The 19517-nt window shown below is 34.7% G+C and overlaps 1 protein-coding gene across 1 annotated transcript in view; it reads left to right on the top strand.

The window, feature by feature from the left end:
• The window catches only part of ULK4 (unc-51 like kinase 4), a 210022-nt gene that overhangs the window by 71960 nt on the left and 118545 nt on the right, over positions 1–19517 (top strand). Inside the window, exons 28-30 of the mRNA XM_041407795.1 lie at positions 6577–6628; positions 6713–6857; positions 12148–12240. Coding sequence (XP_041263729.1) covers positions 6577–6628; positions 6713–6857; positions 12148–12240 — 290 coding nt within the window. The remainder of the gene's footprint in view (positions 1–6576; positions 6629–6712; positions 6858–12147; positions 12241–19517) is intronic.

The following is a 19517-nucleotide window of genomic DNA, read 5'->3' on the forward strand; positions in this document are numbered from 1 at the left end:
AGAGATAAAACTTTCTTCCTGACCAGTCATTGTCCAGTAATTCTGACACGTACCACTTTTGTAGTTTCCCTGGTTTAGGTATAAAATTGTATCCTTGTAAATGAACAGGTTTTGTTGGGTTTTTTTGTTTGGGTTTTTTTTTTTTTCTTTTTTTTTTTTAAAGAAAATCTGTTACTTCACTCACTGACTTTCATAAATAACAGTTCTTGCTAATTTAAAAGAGCCCTCTTGACACTCAGCAAATAGTCATTCAGACATAAAATAAAGTGGAGAAATTGCCTTGCATTTTAAATGTTAAATTCAAGAAATTGTCCATTGTAATTAATAATCTCTAACCACATCTGCCACTAGTGGTGCAAACAGTAATTAGTTTAATACTATTTACGAAGTCTAGTATGCTAATTATACTTGAATGTACAGCATACATTACTTTAGAGGAAAGTGGTACTTCATCTTCTATGATGCATACAGACTATTTTTGGAATTGCTGTTGCTCGAGGGATATCTTCTAATTGCTGCTGGCTGAGCATGACTGGAATCTATGAATATAAATTCCAGCACACAGCAGAATGTTGTGCTTTTTTAAAATGTTGAAGCAAGACATGTTCAATCTTCCAGATCAATATTTAAGTATTACAGTGGTTAATAGGACACTCTTTTACTGGAGAGAATTTGAAATCCTAGGCTGAGCTAGGAAGGATGAGCCTGGATTGCCCATTTAGTCCAAGTTGTTTACAAGCAGGATTTTAGGGAGTGAAGCTGGGTGAAGGCCAAAACCTTCTTGAGAGGATGCAATTTTTTTCTACTCCCACTGTGACATTGCTTTAAAGTCTCTAATCAGAAATTAAATGCATTTCTAATAAAGTTTAATTAATGCAATAAAAAGTGGGGCTGTAATGAGCAAGCAGAACCAGGAAGTTTTTCATTTGTGTTCTGTTTTTAGTTTAGCTAAAGTGGAAATTGTTTAAACTAATAGGAATTTAAGAACAACATCTCAGTTTCATCCCCATTTTGAGAAGAATTACTTGTTCTGGGTTTTAGTTCATGTTTGATTTACTTTTATATTCATACTTTTAACAAAGAAAATAAAATAAATTGTGGGTATTTGTGGTTAAATTTCTGATTGCCATCCACCTGAAGTCAATTATTGAGGAGATTAATTTCAGTGGAGACTGACTGTATTAGATATTGCAAAGTGTGATAAAGTCAATGGAAATTAATTGACAGTGCTTAAATGAAAGCCAGCAGTGAGCAGTAATTTCATTTTGCATGCAGATGTGTGCATTTCTACAAAATATAAAATAAAGAATAACAGTAAATGTGACTTGGTAAATTTTTACAAAACCAGATTTTCAGGTATGCAAATATGATGTTGAAGATCATTAAGAAGAGTCTGTATAGACTGGACTGAAATATTAACCTCAGTTTCTCAAACTGGTACAAGTCCAACTACTGGTTTCTTCCACCTACCTAAAATGTGAAAATACTTACTAAATTCAGATACTAAGTGTTATAATACTACTGATTTTCCATTTTCAGTTAAGATTTAGATATAATTAACTGGAAGGATTTGTACTGACTCTACAATTTGTATTTTTCTTTTTTGTTTAAAATACATTTATTTGCCTGAAAAAGGGACATGTGCAAATTCAGAGCACTTGAAAGAGTGAAGCTCATGATGACAGACGATTCCTGTGGGAGTCCTTTCTATACTCCAACTAGCTCCCAGAGGTGATCTGTGTACTACACATATAATCTACCCAAAATATTAAAGTTCTTCTCTGGTTAAGGCCAAAGCTGTCAGCAGTGATTCTCTTCCTCAAGGTTTTAAAACTTACTTTTAAAAATCAGACTAAAATGAAAGCACCTAGAACATGATGAGTTGCTTGATGGAAAGTCAAGGGAAAAGTCATATGGCAGGGAAACCTACTGTTTGACAATATGGGAGTTATTAGTTTCAATAAAGATGACAACACAAGGGTTAGAAACTTCTGCAAGTGCTTTTTTCTTGATTCAGCATCTGTGTTCTTCATCCACAGGCTATTCTAATCTAACCACTGACATCTTAATTTTGTCAGTGTAGGATGTGACTATATGAACATATTGTACAGAAGTTTTTCAATCACATTTCTTTTTAAGCAGATTAAAATACTGTACTGCATGTGGCTTTCTGTCTGTTAAGCTAATCCAGATGACATGCGACTTCTTCATGAAACCAATTCTCTACTAATTGACATATTGAGTCAATCAGTTCTGTCTCTTCCCAGAAGTAAGAAAAAAGCCAAATGCTCAATGAAGATTCTGAAGACTTTTAAATAAAAATTACAGAAGTGCCATCTTTCTTCCCAACCCATTCTAACGTGCATTAGGTTATTTTTTCTGTTACATTTTGAGAGATTACTGATGATATTAAAACACTGAGGAGTGTGCTGTGCTTCGAGCAAATGCTTTGAGAAGTTTGAAGGCAGGAAGAAAGATTATTTGGGGTTGGAGCAAATCTCTCATGAGGAACAGCTGAGGGAGTTGGACCTGCTCAGTCTGGAGAAGACAACTGAGATGAGACCTCATTAATGAGTATAAATATCTAAAACGGGGAGGGAGGGTGGGTGTCAAGCGGATGGAGCCAGGCTCTTGTCAGTGATACCCATACCTCACTAGTAAAGTTTTCTTTGCAGAAATTACTCAACATTATGGAGACATGTTCTGGTTCTGGATAGAATACTTGTATTTCCAAAAAGGTTTTGACAAAGACGTGCACCAAAGACTTAAAATTCATTAGTGGCCCTTCCCTCTTACAGGCTAATCAACTTCTAACTAGTTAAAATTTACTAAGTGGAGAATAGAGATCCATTTTTAAAAATTTAGGTATTTTAACAGCGGTGTCTCACAAAGGTTTGTTGCAAAATGTGCTGTTAATCCTGAAAAGGAAATGAATAGGGAGGCGACAGAGCTGACTGATGACACTAAATTATTCACAGCAGTGAAAATTAAAACTGACAGAGAAGTTGCAGAAGGGTTTTAGATTTGACTGAAAGGAAAATAATGACATGCAAATTCAATACTGATAAATGACAAGTAATGGACATGGGGAAAGTAATTTCTACTGTACCTATGCACTGTCAGACTCTAAACTACTTGTAACTTCTGGTAGTCTTTTGGCATGATTTTTCTATGGAAATGATAGCTTTATACTAAGCAGTGAACAGAAAGACAACTAGATTATTAGAAATGACTAGTGAAAGGTGAGACAAAAAAGCAGAAAACGTTGTGCCATGGTGCACTCAGGTCTCAAATACTGAATGCAGTTGTGGTCATTCACTCTCAAAGGGAATGAAATCTATCAAGAAAAAGTGCAGCTCAATCATGCAAGAAGGGTCTGAGTAGAAAAGAGCTTCATCTCGGAAATAAAATATTCTGTAGTATATGGCATAAATGGCATGGGAAAGATGAATTGGAAATAATTCATTCATGCTTTTTGTTAAGTAATATGTGGGTATCAAGTTAGCTGCTCTAAAAATGTGTCTCAAGGATGTGTCTTCATGAGGCATAATTGAAGTGTAAAGTGCAGTGCTCTTAGTATTGCACATGCTAACAGTATAAATATAGTATAAATAACAATATAAATACATTTAAGATAGGATGGGACAAAGATATGGGAGAAAAGACTAAATGCAAAAATACAGATGCAACATCAGCTTAGGAAGTTTCTTAATTCAAGAGGTACTTTTCTAGAAACTAGATGTGTGTTTTATGCTTGGTTTATTTCTCATACTCTTCTTCTACTCCATTCCAACTGTCAGAAACAGGATTACCAGGTTTGAGCTATTCTTTTTTTGGTCCTGTACATATATATTATAGCTGGGGCCTATGAATGTAGTGTGTATGGAAGTTTCTAGAATTTCATTGCTGTTTTGGGTAGATAACAGCACGGTAGAAGGCAGCACTGCCTTGGAATGCCATCATTACAGAATTATGCAGTGGTGGTTTTGTGCAGCTAGGGATGTATAATGAACTGAATATCAGGCTCTTTAAAAGGTGGTGGGAACTCATCTAGAGCTATAATCTTGTTCAACCTATTTAGTCTGTTTAGGCTTAAAAATAATTTCATTTTTTTGTTACACAATCTTAGTGATAAAGACTGAGACAAAAAAAAAAAAAACTGTATCTGATTTATCATCATGCATATATGGAGATTTGATTCCACACTGATATCAGCAGCCATTCAAAAGACGAAGAAATAAATCCTTGTTTGAATATTCTTCTATTTATTTCAGTGCCAAAACACTAGTACCATTTTTCTCTATACATAAATGACAGACATATTTCCAATTTACTAGTGAATTTGTTAAAAATATTTTATGAACTGTTGCGCTTCAGATTATTTCACCTCAATACTCACGTACAAAGTTCATATGTTGTTTACAAATTTATATACACATTAGTGAAAACAGTGACCCAAATAGCATGGAGGGAAGATTAGGGTTGTGGAGTTAGAAAGTATCTAATTTAAGGTTCATTTAATATACGCTTCCCCATTCAGCATGTGCTTTCTGATATGCTTTTGCATAATAAAATAATTTTCCATAGGATTAGTCCTTCATTAGTTGATCTCCCCACCACACTGAACTGACATGAGGCAAACACCTTCTATGGAGAATTCCTTTCTAAACAGTTTGTTTACTAAAACTGAGGTTTGTGTTAGAAAAAGCTCAGAATAAGCTGCTACAGTCATCTAAGACCTAAAAAATCTTCTCTACAATGACAGTTGAAAATATATTTATCTTAGGAAAAACTTATGACTGGATTAACTACATTCACTAAAGTGGAAAGACTACTGTTAACTACATTAAAGTGATAAAAGATTTTAAGTTTTAGAAATTGAAATTGCATCGTACTGTTGTATACTGTCATCTTAATCGGTATAAGTCTGAGTCAATGCTCCTACTGTTCAGTGATTCATAATATCCAGGGACTCTAGGTTGGTTCAGATCATCAAGAGCTACTTCTTTTCCTCTTTTCTCTTTCACACCTTTAATTTATCACTTACATGTGCTTCTTCTTTTGAGAAGCTTTGCAGTAGTTGAACTGGTTTCTTGGACTGAAAGGTCTCAAGTACACACAGCTTTTTTTCCTACCTCACTGGTATGTTATAGCTGATGCATTACCATTTTTAGAACAGCTTAGAAATCTGCACTAATTGAGATGTTGGAATGCAGGTGCAGTTTTATTATTTAACCAAAAAGACAAATATTTCAAAATTATGAAATGTTACAAAAGTCACTGCATCTATGATATATAGCATTATCTATATAGGTGTAAAGGCTGTTTGTACTTGCAAGAATAGTTTGACTTCCATACCTCAAGCAGAATGCTTTTACTTTTTTATTGAAAGTCTGTAACAAAAGCATTTTGTAGTATTTTTCAGAAATTAAAGAAGCTAAGGTAAATGAGTCCCTTAATGTCAGAGATTGATTTAACGATCCACCAACCAGCAGTGAAATAGTTGCTAACTGCAGTTATTGCTGGCTGGAGGCTGACTTCAGTTATTGACCCTTTTCATACATACTTTCAACTTCTATAGATGTTTCTTATTAGTAGCTGCATGTATCTACAGAAATTTTGTCTTCTCATATTAATTACTGAAACAAAACACATGGGAGATTATAATGCAGTCTTGTTACACCAAATCCTGTCCAAAGTGCAGTGAGAATCTACACAGCAATTTTCTTTGTATAAGTAAATCCTAGGACAAGGTGTGCATCCATGACACATGCCTAAAAATTGCAGGGCTATCCATCCATCCTCTTCCCAAAACCCAAACCTGTCTAAATAAATTGAATTTTAACAGTGATTTAAGAATTAGAAACTCTCTTATAGAGAAGACTAATAATACACTATTTTTGTAACTGAGCCATAGTCTAGTTTATCATCAGTTGATTTCAAATGGAGCTAAGCTGACTAGTGCTGTGACAGATGATAGATTTGTATTAATACCCTCATGGAGAATAAAAAGTTGGCTGGATTATATTTTTTATTGTGAAAGTCTTTAGTAATGTAAATTTACATTTTAGTGGAAGACTGTGTATTACCAGAAAGGAAGAAGTTAAAATATTTTCAATACTCTATATTAAGCTTAGGGACATTTCCTTAGAGGTAATACATATTTTCTGATGTATTTTAATTCTATGCCATTCTGGTTTTATCTGAACTCTATTCAATGATTGCTTTATGGATTAAAGCATCAGGATTAAGATACTCTAATACTCTTTTTTCTTAATATCTTACATCTGCATTGAATTCTGTACTTTAAATTAAAAGTCCCTGTCAATGAATTATACCAAAGTTACTGGTTTTTCTGTATGAAAGTACATTAATGTCTGTAATTTTGTGGTAGTTCACCAGAGAAAAATTAACTTGGTGGCTTTATAAGAGTGATTATGGCTGAATTTCCATGATTATTCAACTCTGTGTTTAAGGGCTCTAGCAGCAAAGTAAACATAGATGATAGTGTATCTCTGTTCTATCTTTTCCCTCTGTGAATGATCTAAGCCACATCTTTCTAAATCTCTGTTTTAGGTTGAAGACTCTATTGTCCCACCACTTATTTCTTTGGTCCACAGTCAGAATGGTAAGTATGCAGTTTCCATGAATTCCACAGTTTGTTTTAATTATAATTCAGTGTGGTTATATTCTTGGCACCTTTATTTTTAAGTGGAATGGAGACTCTTCAGCTTGCGGTTGCTCTCAGAAACCACATCAGTGCTTTTAAGCCACGAAGTCATGGGTGAGGAGAAAGGGGAGAGCCTCAACTCAAACAACAAGCTTCTGTCTCTCATTAGAGATTTACTGCTGCCTCAGTAAGTATAATATTGCTCCTGTAATGGGCAATAACTCAATATGCAAGACATTTTGACAGTGTATTTGTTTTAATGACTAAGTCAAAAAGGAAATAGCAATTAACTGCTGCCAGAGTTCTTTGCCCAACATCTCCTCCTAGGTTCATTTAGTATTTTTTCATATGCAACACAAACACAACTTCTGTGTGACACTCATTTATGATACTGTGCCTCTGGCTACTTTTGGAGCAAAACAGGATTCCTTCTAGCTTTTGGGCTGTGATTTAAATACTTCTATTTGTTCTTCTAATAAAGTCAGAACACTCTAACTACATCTTTTTTGTCTATTTTGGATATTGTGCCTTTATTTAAGATGTTCTGAAAGCGTATGGAATGACACAGAAACTTTTTTTAAACAGTACATCACGGATTAATCTTTCATGGTCCACCCAGAGGCTGTTGCCTCTAAATTGCTGTCCTTTCCTGCTGCCCCAAGCAGCAGAAAAACCCTACAGCAGAGTAGATGAAACTCCAGGCCAGATGTGATCTGGAACTTCATTTACATGGTTTGTGGTCAAATGAGGCCTCTCTTTTCATGCTAATTTGCAAATGAGCATAAAGAGAGCTGTCTGCATTATGCACACATTGACTGTGAGCTGGTAACATCTGTGAGTAGAGGGAAGGAACATGAGACAAGTACAGTAGTGATGAGTCATCAGTTGTATTTTACATTATTCTAATAATGCTGCAGTGTATTTTCCTATGTGGTCCTCAAAAGTTAATAATGGTCAATACTTAGCTGCCCTAAGTGAGAAAATTGTTCACCACCCATACATTATATAAGTAGAAGAAGGCTGGAGGAATGAATGCTGGATTATGGTCAGAAACCCAGTGTCTTTTCCAAATATGAGACTTTCTCTGCTAATTGAGTAATGTTCTTACAGTTTGAGGACCAAAGTTTTATCCATGTAGGGCGTGTAGACTTTTCTCTCTAACAGAGAATTGGATGGAAATGTTACAGTTCTGTAGAGAAACTTACTTCAACACCTTTCTTCAAAATTTTTTCCTCTGGGAAATGTAGGATATATCAGTACAAATTAAAATGGCAACTGGAAATATTATTTTTAAAATAGAGTGTATTTTAGTATTAAAAACATTCTTAAAAGCCGTCAGATAATTTTCTTCAGACAGGGGAAGAGACCTGTAGTCAAACGAGACAGAATTCTGTGCTTGCTCTGAAGCTTCCCCTTTGTAGACATGTCCATCTTATACGATGTTTCTCATTGGACAAGCGGATGTGTTTGAATGTGTTTGTTCATTCTAATTACAAACTAGAAGGAAAACAGCCAATTGACTTTTGTCTCCAAGCTTACTAGCTCAATGGAGTGGAAGGGCTTTTTGGCCTGAGACTAAATTTGATCCTATGTTGGGGACTTCACTTGTGCCATCTTAGCATGTGCTGTGTGGCAGGTGTATGAAAAATGGTGTTACAGCAGCTCAGGATCTTGTATCCAGGGTTTAAGTAATTCCTGAATCAGTTTCCCCATCTCATTAGTAGAGATGAGAAGGACGGAGTTCTAACAGTCAGCGTAATCTACTTGTGAAGATAATGTAAAGCTCTATCCCAAGAAATCTCAGAATTTCTGTGGTTTCTGAAAAAACCTGAAATCTCTTGAAACTGAGATAGAACATTGGAGAACATTTTGCTGATACTGTTTAGTCTTTCTGTTGCTGGGTAAGGGATGGGAAAGAATCCGACTCAGCTGGAGGACAGTCAAAAGAGAAGGGGGTATGTGATGGTCGTTTGTTCATGAGCAGTCTGTGGAAGGAAGTAGATATTTCCACCCTTTTTGAATCTACTGAGAGCTGTTGAATATGGAAGGGAGTGACATCCAGTTTTAATATGGGATGTTCTTTTTAGGGAAGATGGTAATTGTACACATTTGTGTGTGTATTTTATTCCTATAGATATACTTCTCAAATTAATTTGTTTAAATGTAAAACTGACCCTTGAAATAGAATGTGGGTCACTATGCATAAAATATAAGTAGACTTCATTTTGAGATAAATGCAGGAGTGCAGTGATTACTATTTTTTCTCATCTTCTGCATCATCAATAAAGTGGTAATTCCATTAACTATTTGTGCATTTATAGATCACAAAGTTAGCTTCCTCATAGGGTTTTGATTAAATTGAATGAAACAGTGTCATTAAATTTCAGTTCATTGAAAGATTATTTTCCTGAACATTTCATAACCAAAATGAAACCTGCAGCTATAGACAGTGAATAGATGGCAAATGCTTTATGTCCCTATTTTTTAATCAAAAATTGAAACATCAGCTCTATTTAATTTTAATTTCTAACATTCATAGTTATCTAGCATTAAAAATTGAGCCAGAATCAGCAGAAAGAGAGAAGTGTGTAAATAAAGTTATATTTTCTTTGAAGGTTTGTGTAGCTTGTTCTCAGTAGACTACCAAGCCAGTTCTGTAATTATGAAATCTAGGATACTTGACATAATATTCTTTTTTTAAGAGTTTAAAAGAGTCTACATCCCTAGATCTTTAGTTCCTTTTGTCAAGGTTGTTTATAGAAAAGATTGACAAAATAACTCCTTACCTGAAGTTCACAAAACCCTTATAAAATGCCCTCTACAGCTACTTGCAGGGAGGATAGAATGTAGGAGAATAAAGATAGTGTAGAAGGCAATCTCACCCCTGAGGAGTTACAGCTGTACTAATTACCAAAGATTAAGAATAAGCCTGCCCTTAATAGGCCACAGCTATGTCCAATAAGGATTAGTGCTATAAAAGAGTGGGTTAGCTAGTTGGGAAGAGGGTTGGAGTTTGTTTGCTTTGTGAAGGAAGGAGTGAGTGTTGTGAAGAGCTGCCCATGAGAAATCACTGAGAAAGTGTGAGACTTTTGCAATAAGATAAAAACAGCTACTGTTGCTAAACTGTTCTGTGTTAAGTGGCAGTGAAATAATTTGATGACTCATTCATTTAAGAAAGTGTTTCGAGCATGGCATATTTTCCCTTCTGAGAAGATTACGTATATTCATAGCTCCTAATTGCCTTTATTTAGTCCATGTGTTTATATTAATTGCTAAGACATTGACTCTAGTTACCCGTGTTTTCTTGTGTGGCCTTTGGTTTGATGGATCACTGCACCTTCCCTCAGAAATATCCTTTCTTAGTATTGTCTTGGGGAAGGGGAGAAGAGAATTTCAAGGAAAAGGAAGTGAAGTGAGACTTTTTTATTTAACCTCAAGAAATTAGGATGCTAAGTGTGCTAAGTAATAATAGTGTCTCTCAAGTATAACACATAGAAAGCTTAAAACTGTTAAGGTAGACCCTGTAGGGATTATGTTGATATAGGTATATGAACAAGTATATTGCTAAGTGTCAGATTTTTAAGCATGCATGGCTGATTCATTTGTTACTACTGTTAGGAATTACAGTTTTGGAGACTTAAATTCATGTCTTATCTAGTGAAAGATGATTTCTGGCGTCTGAGTCACCTGATAGCATCTTCGCCTCAGAAGATTTAGTTATGGACTCTGGAAAAAAAAAATAATATTGCAAGTCCCATTATGTTTGGTAGGAGTATGTATTGCTCAAATGTAGGGATCTTGGAATCAGTGTCTACTAGAGTATTATAGTGTTGTCCTCTTTTATTAATAGACTCTTTATTGACCAGTGAGAAATGATTTTCTTTGGGGAGCTGGAATCTGTTCTTTGTAAAAGAGAGAGTTTAATCACTAAAGACCTGAAGCCAACACTGACTTCCAACTGATAATTTTGAATATCCTGTAATGTGGTTTGCAACCCTACAGCGGCACATTGAAGTATGTAATAGCCATGATAGATTTCCCGTAGGCTGTGTGCTTGTGTGGGATTGTTAGCCCTTGTGAGGGAATTCCCACAGGCTAGATAAGACTGCACGGCTGGTGTGCTTGTCCCTCCTCATCATAGGCAAGCAAAGCATCTCCCTCTAGATTTCCTTCCTGCACGTGTCAGTGTGCTGAGGTGCGGTGCCCACACAGCGGGAAAGAGCTAACACATGGTAGGTACATGCTAGCATGAAGGTAGTGGGAAATGATCCAGATTGCTCAGTTCAGACAGCACTTGGGATCTCAAGATGTGGAGTAAAATTTTCAGTGATTTGCCTGATTCCTTTTCCCTCTACCAGAACAACACAGTTTTTTATTTTTGTGGAAGCATTTTGTTGCTCATAACATGGTAGCCTACTATGTTTTCCTACAAGTCATCCTTTCATTTGTCCTTGATTAATTCTTCATGGTTTTTTTTGCAAATTAAAAGATTTACACTTCCTGTTCTATTACATCCACGTATTTGGAGTAGTTGAAATCAAAGACTGTGTTTTGACATAGTTTAGTCTGTGATTTTCTATGCTTGTATATTTCTCAATTCCATCATTGTGTCCTACTGCCATCCACATACATTTTTGTTTAAATGCAGTAAAGTTAGCCTCGTGTGTTGGGAGGACATCACTAGAATGTTAGTAGCAACAGCGAAGTCCATTTTGTTTTTCAGCTGCCTGTTTTCCCTTACCAAAGATTTCCATGAGGTGGTACTTGGAAATGTTTTGAAGAGGTTTTTCTTGGTTTATTTTCTGTCAGGGCACTCAATAAACATCGTTTTGAAATATTTTATATTCTTCTGATCTATATGACTTGGAGAATGAAAGTATGCTGCAGTGAAAGCAATATTGTTTGGAATCTGAGATAAAATATAAACATCCATGTGCGTTTCTCTCAATTTTGATAAAAATAACTATGTATACAAAATATAAAGCTTAATAATATATAATTTGGTTGATCATGTTCCTAAGCACTCAATAAATCTGCTACCTGGTATCTTGAGGGTCATTTACTACTTGTCTCTTGAAGAATAGATTTTTTTATTTATAAAATAATTTATAGTTATAAAACATACAGTTAAAAAAACATTTATAGTTATTTGCAGGTTATATAGTTATATAACCTGCAAATCTATATATGTCCACATATATACATAGAAGCATGTGTATACATATTTTATAATTCTCTCTCTAAAAATGTGTTCTCTTATTAGTGCTGCTTTTAAATTTAATCTGATGCTGGTTTTAAACTACTGTTTCTAAGTGAGTCTTGTTTGTTGCTTTGTACAAATTGAAACAGTCTTGTATTTCAATTGTAGTTATAAAGTTTGGAAATGGGAAATGATACACATCAAAAATTGATACTAAAAATGTATCTCTTGACATTTTCCCCCACTTTTTTTGCCCCTTTCCCACCTTGCCTTTCAGGTATGAGCATATTCTGCTGGCTCCAGACCCAGTGCCAATGTATGCTCTGAAACTGCTGGTGGCCCTGACTGAGCGCAGCCCTGCTTCTGTGAGGTGATACAACTACACAGTCTCTGTTTCTCTCAGTTCCTTCTGTTTCAATTTCTCCTTCCCTATTAGGGATCAGCAATAACAGATCTCACTACTGTACTTCTTTGACTAGCACTATGATTTAGAAAAATGATTGGAGAGTGTTTGTTATAGGACACATCTTATATATTCTGTGTCAATTTTATACAATCCTGGTTATTTCATCTGCATTTAGCCAATATAACACTAGAGACAAAATCTGAAGAATTTTAACATTAAAATTATCTTCAAAAATGTAAAAAAAAAAAACCCCAAAGCCAACCTAAAACATCATTAAAATTGTTGTTCAACTGAACATATTTGTGACTAGGACAAAGGTGGTGTGTTTGTTAAATGTTTACACCAGTTAATTCACTTGAAAATTGGTCAGTTTACCTGTGAATATATCTACCCTTAAAATTCCTAAACACTAATTTTAATTTTAGGTATAGGTAGACTCAGTATGTTTAGAAGTATCTTAATATCTCTTCCTTCTTGTTCCAAAATTTAGACTGTGATGGACAGAAAAAAAACCAAACTGTCATACAACTTAAACTGTGTGAGTTGATAGTAATAAGGAAGGCTCTCTCTATCTTCCTGGATATGCTTGAAAAATATGGTTATTCTTGTCATTGACCATTATGTTATGGCTCAAAGGTTGCTAAGCATTGTACTGTCTTGCTTTGATTGATTGAAATGCGAAAAATGTGGTTATTCTTGTCATTGACCATTGTTATGGCTCAGAGGTTGCTAAGCATTGTACTGTCTTGCTTTGATTGATTGAAATGAGCACAAGAAAAAAAAAACAAGGACGTTTAATTTCTTTTCCCACTTTTTATTATAAAAGATGAAACAACCTCTTTTAATCTTTTATGATGCTACAGGGAATAGTGCTTTAATATGCTAGTAGACTACAGATTAACTAGGAAATAGGAAGGCATGAGATTTTTAAATCTTTTGAATTGTATAAAACAGTTTTCATTGTAAAGAAACTGTTTATGCTACTGTAGGATTTTATGTATTCTAGAAACAAGTAGGACAGCTTTTCAATTTTAGGTTTAACCCACAGATATTCTAGTACTTTAAGAGTTATGAAGAATACTTGTGTAACCAGAATGCTTATTATATTAGCAGCACATTTCCTCTTCCTACTGAATTTGCTTTATTTGAGAAATCATACGTATTTGCCATTATGTATGGCAAAATCTACCAATGTCGGTAGATTGTGGATGCACACTCATGCTCATGGTCATCTGGCATTGCACAGGAATTTTTTTTGTAATATTATTCAAGAGCACCTGTGGGTATTCAATGAACTATTATAATTCAAAATACCAGTATGTCCAGCACTCTTATTTAAGGACTGGCTATTGGATTTGAGATTCTAACCCATCTGTAATTGTGTTGTTTCTCAAATACTTTACAGGTCCTCTTTTACTTTGACTAAATCATGTGTTTGGCTAGGTTTCTAAAGGATCACAGTTTAGGCAATTCCCTAGGTCTATCTTTTTCCTTATTCTTTGGCTTCCCATTAAATTTTACAGGAAGTAGCCAATGCTTCAAAGCACGAGAGAGGTGAATAATATATTCATATTCATACAAATTGCTGGTGAACAAAATGGGAACCAGGGACATGCTGTGGTGAACGCTATATCAAAATTGGTTCTGTTTTGGTTCAATGAGTAGTTAATGAGTATTCATGGAACTCAAAATTACTCAAGGCATATGCTCTTTTTTTCTCCTTTCATTAGACAGATGGAAAGTATCTGCAAAAATTGTAATGGGGAGTAAATAAATAACACTGGACGCAAATCCTGTGGGATTTAATTTGTTCTTGGTGGAAAAATTCTACTGCATTTTAGTACTGATGAGAGTGATGTGAGTTGCTGCATTGAGTCTTTGTGGCTTCTTCAAGCTTACATTTTATGCACAATGCCTGGCTTTTAAGGATGGATGCTTTCTCCTGCAATTTTAAATGAATGAAAGCGGTAGTAGCAACAAGATTGACAAAATGTTAAATTAGTATTTACCATGCTGTTGCAATGTCTTTTGAAAATAGTTAATAACAATATTATTTTGATGTAAAGAGTGAATTAGGAGTAGGACAAGGGCTAGTATGCTTTTGTTTAGTTTGTTCCATATGATAGCTTGTTCTCAGACATGTTCACCTAAGAGATTCTCACTTTCCTGCTCTCTCTTTATTAATTCTACCAATTTTCTTGCATCTCATTCTTCTTACCATCATCTCAGGATTTACCTGTGTGCTCCCTGATAGAGGCATCTGTGTTTGAGCAGTTCTTATTTTAGCACTTGAAAGGAGACAGATGCACTCAATTTTTTTTCTTTTTGGTTTCCTTTTTTACATAGCTGATACTGTAAATTAGCTAAATTGTGATATCAGAGGAAAGAGATTTCATCTTCCTCCAACATTTTTGGGCATTTCTGTTTTCTATTACAGAATTTTGTTTTCTATTACAGAAGTTTGTTATATATAGTATAGACACAGATACTCAAATAGTTATATTTTTGATGTTTTTTAAGCTTATGATAAAATACTGTAGTTACAATACATGTTTTGAATTAATTAGCATTTTATAAGAAGACAAAAAATACTTTGTACTCTTTGCCATTGCTCCACTGTTGAGGTAATTTTTAATATTCTCTGTTGTGGGAGCTCTTCCACTCCATTGCTTTTCAATTTAGCAGTGAAAAACTCTAGTGATATCCTATTAGTGTGTTGCTGAATTAGGTCTCTTACCAACATAAGTTCTCTCTTGTGGAAGATGGTAGCTGTAAAAAACCCCAGCTTTAATCTGTTTCTGTGGACACTTTTAATTATTTGGACATCTGATCATGTGAGCATCCACAGGAAGAAAATCCAGTTTCAGAAAAGGATGAGTGTTTTCCTGTCTGTTTTGACCTGAATGGGTTAGAGTATAATTGAATCAGATACCTTTTTTTACCTGCTTTTGCATCACACAACAATTGCTGTCTGTTACAACCTTGCTTAGAGTTTGTTTACTAAGATAATAGTGGATATTGAAAGAGTGACGTTTGAACCAAATTTGTCCATCAGTTGCCTGTTTTATACTTTGCTCAAAGCAAGTAGGCTGGCTTTAAACCTTCTAGTAATATTCTGTTGTGGCTCTCCTAAATAGAAATTGCCTTGTCTTCTTCAAGAATTTTTAGTGTTTTGTGGCAAGAAAAATCGTGACCATTAAAACCAGTGTGAGAATTAATAGCAGAGTTCATATTTAGCTATATTGAGAGTGCTGATTTCAAAAGAAATCACTGATATTAAGGAAAGTTAAGCTTCAGTTGATGATTAATTTCTGGACTACTGTAAATTTGCATTAGTTTTTTTTTTCCCTTTGCATTAATTTCTCTTGGTGAATTGTAGTTGTGTAAAGAGTTTTTGGAGGAGTGAAACTTCTCACAGTGGGAGCAAATGTCTGCAGCAGGCTGAAGTGTGATTTAACTATGCAAAGTCTGCATTCAGAAAGAACAGTATCATAGGTAGTTTGTCCTTTTGTGTTTACCAACTTAATGTATAGGTTATATGTATGGATAGGAAGTCAGACATAATCTATAATGGGTTAGGGTTTTTTTGGTTCCGCTTTGCGTCTTTTATGCTCTTTGCTTGGTCTGTACTGATCAGATAGCTAGGTTTTTTTCCTAGTAGTGAGGAGTTTATGTGAATTTCTTTGTTTCTCTTAAAACTATGATATACCTGTATAATATACCAATTCACTGCTCTTAAGTGTTTTGACTGTTGTAATAGAATCTATACTGTGCTACTTCAGGAAACTTTTATTGGATCATGATTCTTAAGCTGCCTTTTTGCCTTACAAGGCAATTATGAAATGTAGCTGTGTGCTCTCTTAGGCAGCCACTTGGTCTACCTTTAGTCAGAAACTCATAGCATTTGGTGACATTAATGTATCTGAAAGCTAAACCCTCTGAACTATGGAGTCTGAATTTAGGGGTTGCTAAAATAGACAATTTTGGTTTCAAGGAATAGGGCCAGTAAAGTTAATAGAGTAGAAGTGGAGGCAATGTCAGATACTGCATCAGATAATGATCATGGAAGTGGGACACATTCCAGTATTCTATTAAGGGCATTTTCTGAGGGAGAAACACCTAACTAAAAACTGATAGTCAGGCACTCTTCTTAGATGTGTGATGAAATCATACCAGGAGACCAAATTAAGTAACCTTTCTCACCTCTTGTCCTTAAAAATAAATCTTCCAGACAAACATTAGGCTCCACTAAAAAAGACAAAAAGGTATCAGAAACCAAAACAGGAAGGTGATGAAGAGCAACAATAAAAAAATCTGCTGTTTCTAAATGTCACAGATCTAGTACCTGTGAAGATGATAGATGGATCTACTCATATGTTGCTGCATATTGTCCTGACTAATCAGAGTAACTGTCGTAGTGTCTTTGGAATCATCCAAGAATTGTCCAATTTTCAAACTTTGTTTAGACTACATTTTGTACCTATGCATTATCTATTAAAGACCATTAAAGGCACTTTTTAGGGACGGTGTCAGGAGTAAGTTGGTCATCTTTTCATACACTATTATGATCTACATCAGTGTTTAGTTACATTTCACTATATTCTGAAATGGTCTAAATTCTTTACCCTTAATTTCAAAAAACAAACAGTAAAAAATCCCCAAACAAACCCCAAACCAAAACTAAACTCTTTGGAGTTCAATGTGATGTTTTTAATAGTTTGTTGGTGTTGTGCATAGATTCTCTTTGAACCTGATGTAGTTTCTTTGCCATTATAGTAGAAATCTAGTGCTTTCCTTGATTAATATGGGCTTATATTAATTGCTTTAAAATACTCTATTCTTCTCCTTAGTCATTTTAATTTCCTAGTTTAGGGCTGAAATGCTCACTTTAAAAAGTAGGTCTATTTCCTTCTATATTGCTTCTCTGGTTTTATGTGTTGTTTTACTTTCTATAATGAATATGAATAAAATAAAATGGAGCTGTTCTGATGACAGGTAAGCCTTAGGGCCTAGTCCAGCTGACTGAGCAGTAGAACTACGTGTTAGAAGTGTACAACATTATTGAGAAAATCACAATCCAGATGGATTGAGAGAGATTGCCAGAGGATTAAACTGTTCTATTAGAACTTTAGGGAATGTTTATGTGGATTTAGAACCCGATTTTGATTTTGATTATGCTAGTTTCACATCTGTGGAAATTGAGTTGTAAAAACCCAGATTTTCCTTTTAGACAAGTAATGCTAATATAAAACAGCACAGAATTTTTATGATCTTGCTGTTCCTATTGTTTAGTGTAATGTTTGCATATATGCTGCTTTATCGAGAAACATCAGGCAGGAAGACTTGCCCAAAACAGACTCTTGACATGTTAAGTTTTGTGTCAGCTAATAACGCTGTTGTCAAGTTGCACATCATTGAAATTCATATCAAAGGCTGTGGTCAGACTTCATTATTGCAAGGGTGTTCTCATAGTCTAGTCATGTACAGACTGTAATACTAATCACCATTTTTAATGTAAAACACAACTCAGTGTTTCATTTTATAAAAGCTCCCCTTTACTAAAGAAATAAGCTATTAACCTTAAACCTGTAATTTTGTTTCCTCTTTCGTGTTGCTGATCAATTACTGCATCTGACTTGTAAGAATGTGAGAGAAATATTTGATGTTACTGTTAGGTGAATTTTTGAAAAGAGTCATGTTGGAAAGTTCAAATGATGTAAAGCATTAAAAAGGAGCAAATACCATTCATTCTTGCTTTTTTTTTTTTTACTTTCAATAGTGATTTTTTTTGCTCTGTAAATACAAGTACCAGATGAGGAAGAGTCAACTGGTTGGGTTCCTACAGCTGGAGCTGCAGACTTGAGTGAATTCAGTTCTGCCATGAATCGTCTGTTCAGCGTGAAACAAATCTAAAACACTCTCTAGTCCATTCTCTTGTGTTCAAGAGTAGGTGCTCAGAGAAGACTACAGGAAGGAGTCAAGTGTATGGGAATACTTTCTGGAGCCTTTCGCAGCCACCTCTGAGGTTTTTTTCAGAACCCATGTAAGATGATGTGTTCTGTAGATGTATTGAGGAGTAATCTTCATTTCATTTATGTGGACTGAAAGAGATTCACAAGTCACTTTCAGTATAAATAGTTATTCTATAACATAGCCATGTGTATATAAAGATTTATCATCTTCAGGTATTTTCTTTGTATTTCTTTGTGTGATGTGATCACTTGCTATTTAATTTTATACTATCATCTTACAGTTAAGAAGAAGCACGCTACTTCATAAATTTCTGGAATATTTTCTCCTTTAGCTGTCTCCCCCAGCCTTTGCAATGTAAAGAGTCATGCCTGTTTTTAAAGAGCCTGAGTAGGGTTCAAAAATCTGTCATGGATTTGACATTTCATCCCTTTAAAATTAATGTCTTGCTTCTTGCTTTGTGTGTGTCCACCAGTTCTGTTCTGCAGAATAATTTCTACTCATTTGTTCAGCTTAGAATGTCTGTAATACCCAGATTTTCACACCCTCCCATCCAACTTTTCCCTAAAGATTCTCTCTGATAACAACACATTTTCTGTCTTTTTAAGGTATCAAACCTGTAACAAAAAGCCTTTTGTGTTTAGTGTCCTGGAGTAGGCTTTTGATTTGCAAGGAATTCAAGATTTCTTAGAAAAACAGATCTCTCATATTGTTGGAAAGCAAAACTGGAGGCACAATCTCATTCTGAAAATTGTTAGTGTATTAAAAATTCAGATTGTACTGATAGCAAGTCTTTTAAAATCAGATCTCCAGTTATTTTGAGCCAGCACTGCTTATTTGTGTGTAGTTTTAAATGAAATGGAAATTGTTAGTGTTATTTGCTATTATCATTTGTGTATGATGATTCTGTATGTTTTCCAAAGAGGATAGGACCTAATTTAATAGAAATTATGTAAGAGTCCATGAAAAATCAAAATACTTCTGCTTTAGAATAACATTTTATTAAATAAATCCCATAGCTAAACTCCTCTTTCACCAGCTTTAAAACAGTTCCTTTGTAAAACTATGTAATTCAGCAATGAAGAGTGTCATAAAGTCACTCTCTCTCGAGCACATATATGCAAAGTTGGGATAAATCAGCTTTAAGCTTTGTCTTAATGCAGTGCTTGATGTGACTTTATGCTTTAGCTAAGTGATAAACAATAAAAAGCCTGCAGCTTTTTATTGTTTCAATCATAAGGTTTGGCAGGTGACCTTTAAGAACAGACCTA

The sequence above is a fragment of the Onychostruthus taczanowskii genome, unplaced genomic scaffold (assembly GCF_017590055.1).
Source record: "Onychostruthus taczanowskii isolate IOZ18803 unplaced genomic scaffold, ASM1759005v1 scaffold28, whole genome shotgun sequence".
NCBI lineage: Eukaryota > Metazoa > Chordata > Aves > Passeriformes > Passeridae > Onychostruthus > Onychostruthus taczanowskii.